The sequence below is a fragment of the Anopheles moucheti genome, chromosome 2, assembly GCF_943734755.1.
Source record: "Anopheles moucheti chromosome 2, idAnoMoucSN_F20_07, whole genome shotgun sequence".
Lineage (NCBI taxonomy): Eukaryota > Metazoa > Arthropoda > Insecta > Diptera > Culicidae > Anopheles > Anopheles moucheti.
In genome coordinates, this window is record NC_069140.1 from 80,756,404 (window position 1) to 80,771,698 (window position 15,295).

At 43.7% G+C, this 15,295-nt stretch overlaps 1 protein-coding gene across 1 annotated transcript in view; it reads right to left on the reverse strand.

Annotated features, from left to right (window-relative positions):
- The window catches only part of LOC128308937 (uncharacterized), a 115,469-nt gene that overhangs the window by 19,507 nt on the left and 80,667 nt on the right, over window positions 1-15,295 (reverse strand). The window contains exon 4 of the mRNA XM_053045535.1: window positions 2,301-2,426. Coding sequence (XP_052901495.1) covers window positions 2,301-2,426 — 126 coding nt within the window. The remainder of the gene's footprint in view (window positions 1-2,300; window positions 2,427-15,295) is intronic.

Genomic DNA, 15,295 nt, shown 5'->3' on the forward strand with positions numbered 1-15,295 from the left:
AGTTGTCTCGCGTTTAGGAAAAACATTGTTGATCTACTCTATTTAAACTTTGTTCATCTTCATTTTGGCCTAACGACCTTCAAAGTCATGCCGGCTACGAAGGTCATAGCTTAGTAGACTCATTTGACTACGTTTACTCTATGCAGAGGCTTTTACGCCTAAAGGTATGCAAGTTTCGTTTTATCTTTCAATCGGCTTGAAGGCTTGAAGGAGACAGTATTTTCCTGAATATTTGGACGATTTCCGGAAAATGATCAATTATGCCCCGACCATCAGGGATAAAAATTGCATACATTTAGGCGTCATGGATTGGAAATGCATCCAAAGAGCATATACTGCTGAAGTATAAAATGAAAGTGATATGCATATGGAATTTATAAAACAAAATTAAACCCATAAAAGACCACAGGAAAATCATCAGAATCAATGGAATTAAATAAAATAAAAAAGCTCTACTCACTAAATCCAGCAAAAACCGCGAATCGTGTTAATCCCACATAGCTTATCAAAGCTTATAATGTGAACCTTTCATCGGCTCTGCATAAAAAAAATCCATTCCCCATCCCATTAACGTTTGTACCATTGGCATCTAACGAAATACAATGAATATTGATTTTTACGATTATTTGCTGGATATGGCTGGTGGGCTGTTTTTTTGCCAACCAACCTACACCGAGCAAAGGCGCAACAACATTATCCACCCCGATCTCTAATGAGTTTCGCCTTTGAGTGGAGGAAAAAACTTTTTCCTACCGCTAATTTCGAGCAGCTGAGGTCCTGGGTGTAATGGAGTGTTGCACGGTGGAATCGAGTCTGTCGGAAGCGATTAACACGGACCGTGTGCTCATCGTTGCCGTTGGAGCATCGCACACGTTCACCAGGTGACACGGGCTTAATCTAGCTGACATCCAATTAAGAGCTTTAATTTCTTCACTGTGCGGTGGCTGTGTGTGTGTTGGTGGATTGAAGTAAAGCCGCGAAGAAAATCACCGGTTTAACCGGGTTGGATGGGAAAAGTTGTGGCCATACTTTAGCGTATCCTTATTGCTTGTTCAAGTTGAAAACATTCCAAGCCACTCGAACGATGACATTGTTCCGTTGCTTGAGAGCTTTCCGACATCGAGTAGAATATTATGAACGCATTTGTTACTGAGAGCTGTCAGTAGCATTTTATTACACGACTTTGTATCTTAAATAAAGTAGTAAAGTAGTTTTAGAAGAAAACTGATATCAACAGAACTTCGCTTCGCTTTTAAGGATATCTTGCTTTAATTCACATTCAAATGCATTTGGTAACGCTCTTCTTGAATAATTCATCCATCCTATGCTGTACCTTCGTGCTGTTGCTCTGCACAATCGACACTCCGACACTGCTAGACCTCCATCGTCTCATAATTTATTTACAATCACATTCTTCCAACCATTGCGTATTTGCCCAGTCCAAGAAGTGTTTCAACTAGCCCCAAACCAAAACGGTCGAATCTGGACGGAATCGTGTACCAAAAAACATCAGCAACCAACATCGACTACGGTCGAACGTTCCGTATATAGCCTTCAGGTGTACATACATCCGGTGTATGTACATCTCACCTAGCCACAACAAACGGCGACGCAACGCGCAACAATAACACGGCAGCCGGCCGGTCCCGCATCCGACTGGGAAAGTAATTTATTTGCGTTTTAATTAAATTCTAATTCAATTAAATTATGGTAGTTCAATTTTTTGTCCATTTAAAAAGTAATTATTTGCACCACGGGCGATTTCAGGCACTTGGAACCCGGGTGCGCACGGATCGTGCTGCTGCACGAAGCAATCAGTACCACTGGAAGACTTCTTCAAAGTGCGGCGAACGATAAAATGTGGAGTGTTTATGATTAAATGGTGTCTTCTGCCTTTACGACTGCTTCCAGGCAATCGGTACACGAGGAAAAAATCGCGTTTAACCAACCAGGCAACGATTACATTTTCAACAGGCAACCACCATTCAAGAGTTGTGCATAATTTTTCTAGCGCATTATGAACGGTCGGTAAGTAGCGTGAATAAAGACGCTATTTCGATGTAAATATAATTACCGGAATGTTTTTCAACGTATTTTAGTTCTTACTATCAGTAAATAAACTAATTAAAAGTACAAGCTAAATACCACTTTGAGCTAAACGATTCGCTTAAACTGAGCGCGCCTAAAAGTATGCAATCTGATGTACGATGGTATGCAGTGGAAAATAGTAAACGATTTATACATTGAATTGCATACATTCAGGCGCTGTTAATCTTTTAAATTCTACACCGAATACTTACGTGGTCTGATTGTGGACTTGGAGAGGCCCAATTGGTTGGTATATGCTGTACGAGGCAGGGATCAAAACTGGACGGTCGTTTCTTTACAAAGTCAATCGGTAAGCTGTAGTCATCACAGACGGATATCTGAAACCGAGCAAGGTAAAAAAAAGCACAATCGATGGTTAAATTGAGTACAATACACTATGCACGTTTACAACAATATGTCTATAATAGTGAAATGGTTTATAGTTTGTTCTTCTAGCGAGATCCAACCCGTTCTGTTTTGCTTTCCAGCACAACATAAATAATCCTTCCCGAGTGTTGCCTTTCCGGTGGGGTCCTTTGACACGTTCGCAAAAGATTTTCCCGCCTACAACAATTTCCATATTGCCACAGCGCTGTCAACGGTTAAATTCCACGGCTTAAGCCGCTCTTTGCCCAAACCTTACTGCGAGCCGCACACGTGTGTACTGGCCGTTTCAAGTTTTGTCACCCCGTGCACGAATATATTCGGACCGTCTTCAAGTATGCATAAATTTCAAAATTCTATTGTTTTCGTTACATAATTCATATCGTACCAGCACGTTACAGAAACAGATACGCAGACAGGCTGGCTGGTTGGAAAGGGCAAACGCGTTCAACCTGAGCGCCCCCCCTCGGAGTTCCCAGATTTCCCAGAATGCCTCCAGCGTTTGTGTAGCCAAATTTGGGGCTGGGAAGGTTTCCTTCGTTTGATTTCAACGTTTACATTAAATTCAATTTTGCTGCATGGCGCTAGGCTGTGACCACACATTACGGCAGTGGGTATGGGGCCCAACGCAAACCATGCCCCGGGATTGCTGCAATCCAGTTTCAGCCCTTTTAACGCTAACGCTGAAAGGGGGAAAACTGTTTGCCAACCTGGGGACCGTAGTGGTAATGATACGACGATTAATACCACGGACCACGGTGCTCTGCATGGGTGGCAGTGCCGGAGACCAGATCGACGACGTATCGACAAGTGTTTGCGTCGGTGCGTTTTGTTTAAATACTCACACTGCATCCACTTGAAAATCAACCCTTATTTATGGACCTGCCTGACTCCAGTCCAATCGGTAATTTGAGTGGTGCATTTGCAAAGAATGTGGTCAAAAATGTGGTTCGAAAAATACTCAATTATTTACAGGATTTTTATACGTACTGAGGACAGTTTTCTTGTAACATTTAATTAAAACTTTTTTGACTTTAGTAATTACAATATAAAAGATATCTCTTTGTTCTAATTTCGATTAATAGCAACAAATAGATATTTATTTAATTTAAATATTCTTTCCCAACGAATCTTCCACAACTCATAGTGCAAGCACACAACTGGAGCAAAAATCAACCCCCGATTGAAGTTCCCTTTTCGCTCGGGACAGTTCACCACCCCCCCCCGGGTACCGGAAGTGACTGGTGCCGGCCAACAACGCCGGCTATCGAATGCACAAGTTTTGTCCGCACATCGCACCCGTCGCATATTATTCATATTCATGATTTACGGTCGCATTAACCTTAAATACGTACGGATGCGTTGAACACGTTCAGGTTCACCGGCATGTTGTCGGCTTCGGCAAAGGGCTGGCCGAACCCTTATAGCTAGGGGTTTTTCACATATCGGAACGCCGACTAACCCATCCCGTTGAGGTGAAATTTATTAAGCCGTAATCATTGCAAACAATACACCAACTCCTCGCGCAACCCCTTCCTTGCCGTGCCGCACGTGTCGTGGCCCTTCCCTGCACACGCCAGACACGGAGTGAGAAGCCGATCGACATACAAGCGGAGTATCATAATGTTTGGTTTTCATTTCCCGGACAGCTTTTTCGGACCCCGCGGTTCAGAGGGTTGCAAGGCGGACATGTTTTTCTTCTCGTGAAAAGCAACGACAACAAGCGAAAAAAAACATACACCCACACACGGAAAATGAAATGTTGGTCATCGTTCCAGGGGTGGCTTATTGAAAGAATAATTCATTCCAAATGATTTCATATCAATTTCAATTATGCCTGTATTTGTTGCTTTTGATGATGATGGCTGCATTTTATTACCCGGCTATTAATTACAAGGATGCGATAATTATCGCTAGAAGATCTCTGCGGCAAATGACAGTTTTTTTTTGGGCGAGTTTACTCTCATTTACTCTTTTATGTGGAGTACAAGAGTAAAAAAGATATTTTTTTTTATTTTTAGGGTATAATTGAACAAGGACGGATATTTCAATAATTTAATGTCAATACAATGTACGGTTTAAACATAAAATTGGTATGTAGTAGTTTATGTTAGGTGGAAGTCCTCGACGAGCTGTACGATTAGCCCACAATCGTACAGCGAACTAGATTCATATGACTTCAAAGGGCTGGTAACGTCATGAGAATGACACTGGACAACCCAGCCCATAAAGTCCTTTTAGATCGTCCACATGGACAGAGGAGGTTATGTTAAGAACTACTGAACAAATTCATGCGCTCAGTTCATCGTAGTGAGCATTAGAGCGAGATGTATATGACGCAAATACCTTGCCATCTTAGTGCACAAACCATTGACGAGATAACTCACGAGAACTCTGACTTTCGTTGAGTTAGCTCCTGAGCTCCACCTCTGTATGTCGTGAGCTTTCTAAAGGGAGCATTGAGGTGCTATTGCATAAGTTATCTATCCCAAAATAAGGAAAGAATACAGCAGTATTATCGCTAGTGTAGGCATGGAGGAAGCGAGAAGATCACATCGTAACTTCACGTTAGTGTAACAAAATTCATATATCAAGATATTTTCCACGAAATGACACATTAATTCTCATCCTCTCTATCAACTTTTCTAATATTTCAAACTTCATAGTGCCTTCTTCATGTGCGATCCTTGGATACTATTGAAAATTGAGCTTAATAGATCGAATTTGATGAGTCAGAATACAGAATCTTCATCGAAAATCCGATTTGAGTTATCCGATTGGCGAGGCGATTTCAAATAAAAAAAAATGCTGAATCTTCTGAAAGTTACTTCTAATACATGATCATTAGAAGTTAACATAATCTATCTAGATTTGCTCTAGATCCACAATTTACTAAATTTATCTAGACGTAAGCAGGAAAAACCCCTTATGATACGAATTTCTCTGATATACAGATCCTTCTGTGCAATATGGAATCATAAGTCTTCTCTTCGTTTTAGCGTAACGACCTACTAGGTCATGCCTGCCATTTCTGGCTTACTAGACTAGTCAGAGTCAGATCATAAGGAATCATAAGTAAAAACAATATAACGAGATTTATAGCGTATAGTAGATGTAGTTTTAAACGATTTTCATGTTTGTTCATACATTCACTCCAAAATAATTGTTATCTATCTCTTGTAGTATTTTCATCAAAATAAGTATTTGCAAACGAAACATTCTGTTAATATATTGAGGAATGCAGGAGGTTATATTCACAATTCCACAAGTGTTCCACAAACAGTAAGCAGCATGTCAGAAACATTTTCAAATTGATTACACCTTTTTGCATGATTGGAATTCTAGGATAAATTCATCAATAAATATATACACAGAAAAAGCGCATAATTTCCACATAGTGCATGGATTAAATGCAACAGATACAGATACCTAAACGAAATTTATTCTCAAAAAACAAGCACAGTCTATTGCCCCACAAAACAAAGGGAAATCAACATAAAAAGTTTAGCCTGCGTTAAAATTCATCAAGCTGCAAGCATTTGGCGTGATTTATTCCCATCCCCCTTTACGCGTGCTAGATCTACGAAGATTCCTTCAACAATGCAATACAATCAACCCCATCCCCCAGCAAATGCCGGCGGAGATACCATTAAATTTTCATACATAACACTGATATATTGTATCTTTGCTGTTGGAAGAAAAAACTCCGAAAAGAAAAGCAATGTTCAAATAAAAATATTCACACCTTTACACAACCGTCCCCCAGAACGAGCGGACATAGATTTCACTTACGCGGGTGGTGGGTTTCGAAAGGTAGGTCCTCCCCGGCCACACTAAACCACCTAGCAATGTTAAGTCGTCGAGGCAGAGGGCAACAGAGAAAAAAAATACAGCATAACATCCAATTCTTGGCGGGGACCGGGTGAAAATTCAATAGAAACCGCAACACAGCCCGTTCCGAACAGGTACTACAATTTGTTACGCCACCCTTTCGGTACAACATGGCGCATAAATTCGACAAATTACGGTAGCCTAAATTGGGAGCGGGTGGAAGCGACATTGCGCGAGAAAAAATAAAGATCCAACCGAACCTCCTCCATAGAACGTCTTGACACATGAGACTCGTTGCGAGATTTGTCGGCAAATCCTTCCACTCGGGGAGTTCCTACTCCAAATCTTTCAAGTCCCAAAGACACGTTGGTGGATTGACAACGGAAAGAAGGAAACCGGAAGAACCAAATCAAATCAATTTCCGGCTATAAATCAAAGGTACGGTCGGGAGAGATGATTCCAATATCTTTTCTTACCCTCCCCCACGACAGGACGGCCTCTGATGTCGCATAGGGGGCTTATGTCGCATCGGAGAGCACTCCGTGTCGGGCTGATCGGCGTAATGGCCACCGTTGCCATTTGCAACCGGATCGTTCTATCGCGTGTCCCCAGAGGCCCCGGGACGCAGTGTTTTGGCGTATCGTGCCGTAGAGAACCCTAAAGCCGGCAAAGCGTCAAAAGACCGGACGACACTCCTTGCAACACGTTACGTTAAATCCGGTTCCACCGTAAAGACACAGGCTTCCTCGCGTAGCACGCTACACAATTGCGCACTTCTAGCGACTTCTGCCTTCTTCTCGCAGGAAATTGCTCGTTTCATCTGGCAGGCAGTGTTGTGAAGGATTCCATCCGTTGATCTTTCACCGGCGCGACATTCGCCATCAGCCTGCTGCAAACGATCGATGCTTTCACTTTTTGCACAACCAAATGCGGACCCGGTGTATGGAGGCGGCGAAGATTTATGGCATCTCATTTGAATGCTAGTGTAAATGCCTTCATATCTGGGGTTGGGGCAGGAAAGAAGGCATATGCATTCCACTCCACCAATGTTCCACCGAAACGGACAAACCATTCGCTTCGTTGTCTCTGTGGGGAGGATGTAAAGAGGGTTTTATTTATTGAAAACACTATTTACATTTTATATTTATAACATCTAATATGCATGACGCTTCTTGTGTGCGAATATTTGGATGTTTTATTTTCTCCTTCTAGACGACGTCTAAAACGCAGATGGAGCTTATTCGCACACATTCGCCCACCAGGTTGGTGACGGATTGCAGACAATGTATTCAAGCTCGTCCTCTGCTACAATAAAGGATTCTCCCTTCCCAAGTCCTGTAGGTGAGAGAGCCTCCGGTATCTGTTGATTAGATTTTCCACGTCTTCCTTTTGATTTCTGATGCGAAATGGAAGTGCCGCAAGGTTAATGAAAGGCGCACCGGCAATCACGGCTCCATCTTGCGGCAAAATCTAGTCCATGTACTCGTACGTACCGCAAGCAACAAATGGCTGCTCATTTCCTTCGTATTCACATTTCCCCACACGGTACAGTCGGAACGCTAACGGCTATTCATCGATCTGCTTGTCCGCGGGAATTGCAATATATGGCCGTACCGAAATTGATTCCATTTACACGGGCTTGTACACCGTTATTACGCACCATTTGTAACGCGCTCCTTCCAACTCCCGTTCACAACCGAACGACTTGGGAGGATTCTGCGAGCAGTAAGGCTCCCATTCCAGGGAGTTCCCAGGGCAATTCGTGCAGCAGCAGATACTCCGCGAACTCCACCCCGAACGGCACCACTTTAATTAAACCACTGTCGAAATTGAGAAAATTTGCATTTTACACCCAATCAGCGGCAACATGTTGCTATAAAACAGATTCAATTACTTATCCATTAGTAGGACAATGACGGGATCTGAAGTAAAAAAAACAATTCAAACACACAAATAGATACTTCATGCTTCCCCGGGTGTAATCGTAACGTAACAACGTGCCGAGATTAATAGTGGGACATAAAATTTAATTCACTTCCCATTTGAGGGCAGGAGGACGAGATTGTTATCCTCTTGCCATTCTTTCGATTTCGCTTCCTATATTTCATCGGTAATGTTGATGATCCGACACGCCGGCGTTCCGAAAGGATGTACCGACCACTAGCCGGATGTCGTTACTGTAAGGTGTAAAACTGCAGTTACTACCCTAAACTCTACGTCGTCCACTGGGTTCACAGCCGTTGCGGACAGTAAAAATTCATAAAAATAGACTTTTATAGACGATCAATTTAACGCACTGACAGTCATTAACATATTTGTCCCGACGATAACTGCCCTCTTGCGGTTCATTGCGCTGTCGTATGTGTGTGTGTGTGTGTGTGTGGGACGTGGTCGAACACGTCTCTCGGCAACGGTCAACCGCCACTAGGCGTGCAGCGGATTCCCATTCATGCCACCTTCGGGTAATGGTGATTCTGCGGTGAGCTTTTATGTCTTGCAAGGTGCGTGCCGGTCGAACTGCCCCGGGGATCGAAAGGGGTTAACTTTTATTGTCACCTGGGTGGAGCCCTGGGGTCGTTGCGAGTCTCCGGGACCGGGACAAATGGTTATTTTATCGTGGGAATCGTGTCTGTGTGCGTGATATCAATTGGATGTTGGTGGCATTGCACCGGCGTCTGGAACGTGCAAACTGTTTTGGGTGATTGCTTTACTCTTTTTGTTCCAGTAAGCTGTAAACACACCCCTATTACACTGGAAGTTGGCCAGACGTGAGTTGAAGCGGTATTGGAGACCACACATACATGAAGTCAGCAATAACATTTTACTGAAAGAAAGCAATTGTGATGGTACTGCTGGTTCATGGTAATAAAAATCCTTACTTCAAATCAGTCGGTAAATATCACCTAAAATCTGTATTTGACTCATAATGTCCAGGGTTTTCTATTATTTTAAAAATTTGTTTGAAAATGGATATTTGTTTGGAATAAAGAAATCTCTCCTTCAAACAATAATTCGTTTATTCTCTGTTTGTTGTGGATATACAACGCCTAAAAGTATGCAATCAATATTTATCCAGCTATGTGACGTAAGTTTAAGGTGTAGAAGAACACTTAGATGCAACAGAACAGACAAACTTTGATAACCCCTCAGTAATCCTAAAAGTCTAAACATCCTTGTAGGTAAAAGACGATTTCAAAAATATATTGCATAACTTTAGGCGAGAAATTCATAGGATTTATTGGACACTGGCAAAACAGTTTAGGCGATTACAGTTATTGAAAAGATTATTTGAGATGTTGTTATTTAATGTAAAATTAATCACCCTCAAAGTTGTTGTAACTGTCATTACAACGTGTTTGTTTGCACTATAAAGTTTAGCAATAGAACCTTACGACAGATTGCTGTTGTAGGGTTTCAGTATCAAGATGATGGGGAAAAAACAATGCCAACCAACCATTATAGCAGTGGTCGCGATGGCGAAAAAGGAATAGAAGGCATAAGCAGAGGAAAATCACGCGCCTTCGACCTATTTTAACGCGAACCGTTGAATAAATACAATAATTTTATCAGATCAGAACTAATCAGAAATACTAGAGCAATACGATAATGTTAAACAACCTCAAATGGAATGCTCTTCGCTGAAGCAGTGAGCACACCTTAAATAAATATTAAATTGCAGCAAATCGAATTTCGACATATTTTCTACACCGAGCCATCTGCAGACAAACTGCAGACTTTTCACGTATTTAGCATGGTTTCAGTAAATCTCGTCACGTAAAGACGGTAAATCTGCCGACGAAACGAGTCGTGATTTCGACAAACAAGATCCTACGGTTTTCCTTCGTATTTTTTTTTTCCTTCGATTTATCACATTTTGCAGAGCAGAGTACGTTTTTGTTCTCCTTCCTTAAACACTCACATAAGGAGAAAATAATTTTCTTGCTTAAATGCCTGATTGCTGCTTGAAGTGAAGTAGCTGAGACAACCGAAACCGAAGATTCCAGCACGCCCAGCTGTTCGTCCCGTCACATCTGGCGTGGAAGAAGGTAGCAAATAAAAAATGTATACATACGCTTTCGACCATCCATACCATTGCATACGCGCGCCGTAAAAATCAATGTGTTGAAAAATGGTGCATCATTACACTCACGCACCGAAACAACAATCGTTGTCACGAAACGAAACAGGCCGCCACTCATAATTCCATCCCTTGCGCCCCGGGGTTGTCAGGGAAATAAAAAACTCTCCCCGCGGCTCCTACCAGCAGTGGGCCAGATAAATCTCAGACGCGACAGGTTCTGCAAGTTATTGCTCTTATTATTACATAAATTGCTTCTTCACTTTAGCCAACCGGGCGCATGGAGCTGGCCACGATCTGGGAAAAGCGTTTTGAAATCACTCAACTTTTCACCACACCCCATACCGTTTGGGAGGATGGCTTTCGAGTGCGCCCTCCCTCGCAACCGTCCCTCGGACCAGAAGCGATAAATTATGCTTAATGTATGCCCGGAACTCCAGGGCTCCACGGAAGAATCCACAGTGCTGCCAAATGAATGGCAGAGTTGCTTTTCGCATTACACCACCCAACAAACCCTCGGAACCCACACAATTCCACAGTTTGTTGCCTGCTGAAACGCTGGAAACTTCCCCGCAAAGACGTTAACCACAAAGCAGACACCGTGACGCCATTCTTATCACCTCGATTATCGCGCCAACCAACCCAAAACAAACCGGGTGGGTTGACCGGCTGGCAGTGTTTTTATCACACGGCCTCAACCAATAAGTATGGTAAAATCTTTTCCTCTTGCTATTTACATAAATCCTGGGCACACCCTCGGAACGCTTCAAGGCCGCTGGCCGTTTGGTGCCGAAACTACCACGCAGCGAAATAAAAGAGTCCACCAACGAAACGAAAGCGCCGGGGCGAAACCAACCAAATCGAATTGGGCTTTTTTTTTGTTTGTTTGTGGGGAAAATGGATGGGTTCCAGATATTTAACTTTCCCCAACGATGTGCCCGACAGAACATGGTGGCGTGAAACACCGAGAAGAATAACAGAATGGGGAAAAATGGAGTTATCTTCAAGGACGTTTCCTTACCGAACATATTGGACCACACCAAACGTTGGCGCTGGTCCAAAAGATGCACGATACGGTGCGGTTACCTCTAACGCCATCGAAACTACTTCTCCTTTTTACCCGAAAACTACAATCGTAACTATTTATTGAAGTCGCTTACCAGCTCGGACATCTCGGGCAATCGTACTTCTCCCCCCAACAACAACCTACCACTGCCAGCATCACAAGCATATTTCGTTTGAGACTTTTGGTTATGACAGTTCCTTCTACCGCCCTTCTACCTCTACGAACTCCAAACATTCTTCTTTATCCCCAGCAAAACGTGAGGGCGTTTTTTTTCTGTTCGCCATGTTGGAACATTTCCGTTGATCCTTGCAAAGCTCAAGTTGTTGTCGGAACGGAAATGGGAAAAAAAAAGTCATGAAGACCCCCTACCGATGCGATACCGATACGATGGATATGGGACGATATGTCCATCCGTTCACGTTATGAGATTGACGGTGCAGTATTCCGGGGGAAAAAATGGGATTTTTCATAGGCCCATGACGCGCCAGACGAATTCTTGCTCCAAAAAAACCCCAAGACGCATACGCTAACGTGGCGTGGTTTTGATTACCTTTTTCCCCGAAAAAAACCAAGTAGGTACACCAGCAGTAATAGCCGAGAACAAGACACGGTAATGTTATTGACAAAACGTATACACCCGGCCACATGCTCCACATGCGTCGAGATGTCTGGTACCTGGTGCTTACCCAGCCTAACATGACCGGTGCTCGTACACGATTATAATCCGAGCAGGATTTGTACCACAACCACCGAGCAGTTCGACTTCGTTTGAAGTTTCTCCCCGTGAAGTTCTTGCCGACCGGTTGCTCGATAAGATTTATTGGGCGGCTTATCTGTTGACGCAGTGATATGGTCCGAAGTTTTGGCAGATTTGTTGAGCGGAAGTCGTAATAGGCAAAGGCATAATCTGATCCCCCTGCTAAACCACTGAAACAGGTTCCGCCTTAGCGTGCCCATTATCCGTTTTTTTTTTTTTGTTTGGGATAACTCCCCGGGGGAGATAGGCTCTCAGTTTCCGGTAAGGATTCTTCTAGAGACACAGATTTTCCTGGACAGGCAACGGAATAAAAGCACTCACACACACAGAGATTTCGTTTCCAACCCACTCACAACTCACAACTTTGATGAAGTGTGCCCAAGGAAAATTTCGTATTCATAGAATAGCGTAAATCCCAACCGCAGTTTATGCGATATGAGCTACATTCTAGCATCCACTGGTTAGAAGATACTGCATAATTTTTGTCTACGCCATCTTCAAGGGATGGATCGATACTGGAGTGCCTTCGAAGGCAAAAGGAAGACATATTCGATGTTCAAAAGTGTGAAGCACATGTGCAGAAAATATAAAGAAATTCCTCAACATGCACTTTGGGATGTGGATATAAATGACATCCAACACCTGCAACACTTCAAATCATCTCACCATATCGCATCTCTACACCTGTACCAGCCATCTCCGCTGGTTCAAATTTCTCGGATAAAAGCCTCCCGCTGAAATTCGTCCTAACTGCCATCCTGCCACTGCTAGGACTGCACTTGCCACGATTCGTCAAATATTCATGAACCACTCCGGCTTTCACAACCCAAAAACAATAGACCATCGTTCCAAGCCACTGCCAGTGAATGCCTGGAGCAATCGCAAGAGAAGGGAGTGGGAAAAAAATACAATACGTATACGCATATCCTTTGTCGGCAAAAAGTCGCCACGTCAAGACCTCTGCGGGAAAACTCCATTCTCCACCAGCAAAGACACGAAAAAATACAGCTCGATTCTAGTAGCTCACATACTCACAAAAAGAGCAAACACCTTCATCGTGCCACAGCACCTATAGCCATAGACACCGGCGGTAAGGATTCGGTTTCATTTAGTCCCCCATCGTGCATAATTCGTCCGCTCTCAATCAAGGAAATGGAAAAAGGACACTTTTGTTGTGATGCTGGGTGAGGGAATGGTGGGGTGTGGCTACCAGCAACCGGGGTGTGATAAATTAAGATGTGTACGAAGTGAAACTTTATATCCTTCCGTGCCAGAAAAGATGGATGGGAAGCTAACCAACAACAGTCCCCGCAAGAAGACAGGAAAGGATGCATAAAGTCCAGCGAGACGTAAATGTCAATAGAGGTGATTGTTTTTCGCGTGATGGAAAACGGGGCGGCATAATGATGAGATGTTTTGACAGCTGCGGTTCAGTTAGCATCAATTAGGATCAGGTTCGGCGTATAGGATGGTGTACCATCTCAATTTACCCCTGCTCTTCATGCCTGCTCCCCCAATTTTACCTCCATCGAAATCTCCGGCAGTCCGTCATAAATATTAAATTCTAGAACAATTCACACCGCGCGCACTGGACGGTTTTTGTTTGGACTTCCGTTTTTTTTTTGTGTGTGGTTTGCGCCACGACTCCTCCCGTACTGAATGTGTAGAACAATTTTGCTGACAAATTGAAACTAATGATTCATCTAGCGGCGTCTCGTGAATAGTGCCGGGATGTCGGGATGCCGATACCTTTCGTGACCGCAATCAACGCTAATGAAGCATCGGGCAAAGCAGCGTTCGACACTAGTGGAAATTTCGGGCACGTCCCGGGCAAACCGTGTATCTACACCGGTTTTCAACTTCACGGCGAGTGATACTAACCTGAAACGAAGCGGAGAGAAAAGCACAATATTAAAAATCAATATTTCACCAAAATGGATGTCGGTCAGTGAGGGAATGGAGACCCCAAAACCAGCAGTTCCCCCCAAAACACACACAAAAAATGTATATGAGCTCCCCAGTGTTAGACATCCAACTTTGTTTGCTTCCGTGCCAAAAACCCTATGCGAAATTCTAACCTCAATTGCCGAATTCCTTGGGGAGGTAAAGAGAAAGAGTGCAAGAGAACTATAGAGGAAGAGTTAGGAAAAAAATGTAAAATTCATAAGCCACCTAGAATACACCTCGCCAACTATCCTGAGGTTGGTAGCCACCCCCCCTCCCCACCCCCTCCCCACCCCCCTTTACCAAGGTATCCTAAAGCCGGAACCCCTTTTGGGACTCCACACCGCCGGGAACACATTTTGTTTGCGTGTTAGATTTTTTTTTGCACGGATGTCCTTTTTGGCAGTGGCGACCGAAACTATTTCCAGCCAGCCGGGTATATCCCTTTGACTTCTGCTCCCAGTAACGCTCCCCATTTCAAGGGCCTTTAGTGAGCCATTTTTTACCATCTTTATGTGGGCGCCTCTTTACGGTTTGCGGGTTGGAAGAACCGGGACCGGGGCCTAGTCACCCGAGTGTAGAGATGTGAAGACATCGAAACATAAACAATTTTATGGGCAAACTTTCCTTTCACCGCAGATAAACAATCTGTTACGGGGCCCGCGTTGCGGCGAGGCAGGCCAGTGGAGTTGCCTTCTTGGGACTTTTTTTTTTTGGTATCTTGTTATTTTTTGCGTTTCTTCATGTTTCACGCTCTTATAGCTCGATCTATTTGGGGTTTTTTTTTCGCCCCTTTTACAGGTGTACCACCGTCTGGTTCCCCGTGGCACAATCATATGGGCCGAATGTGAGTCCCACAGCGAAGTACCTCGTCGGAGACTTCTCGAACGTTCCTTAGAACCACCATGCCAACCCACGGTAGTGGGGGTAAGTTTAGCAAAGCGATCCATAAAGGAATGCACGAACACCGGTGCCGGGGTTTTTCTGAAAAACAACATTCCTGCTGCGCATATGTTACATAACCATAAAAATCAAAATGAAGGTACGTTGGAATTTGAGGAATTTCCGGCACTTATCCGAAAGGCATTTCGCGAACGGGCCCCTCCTCCGGTCGGTCGGTACTGTGGAAGTGGTTTTGCTAGGCGAA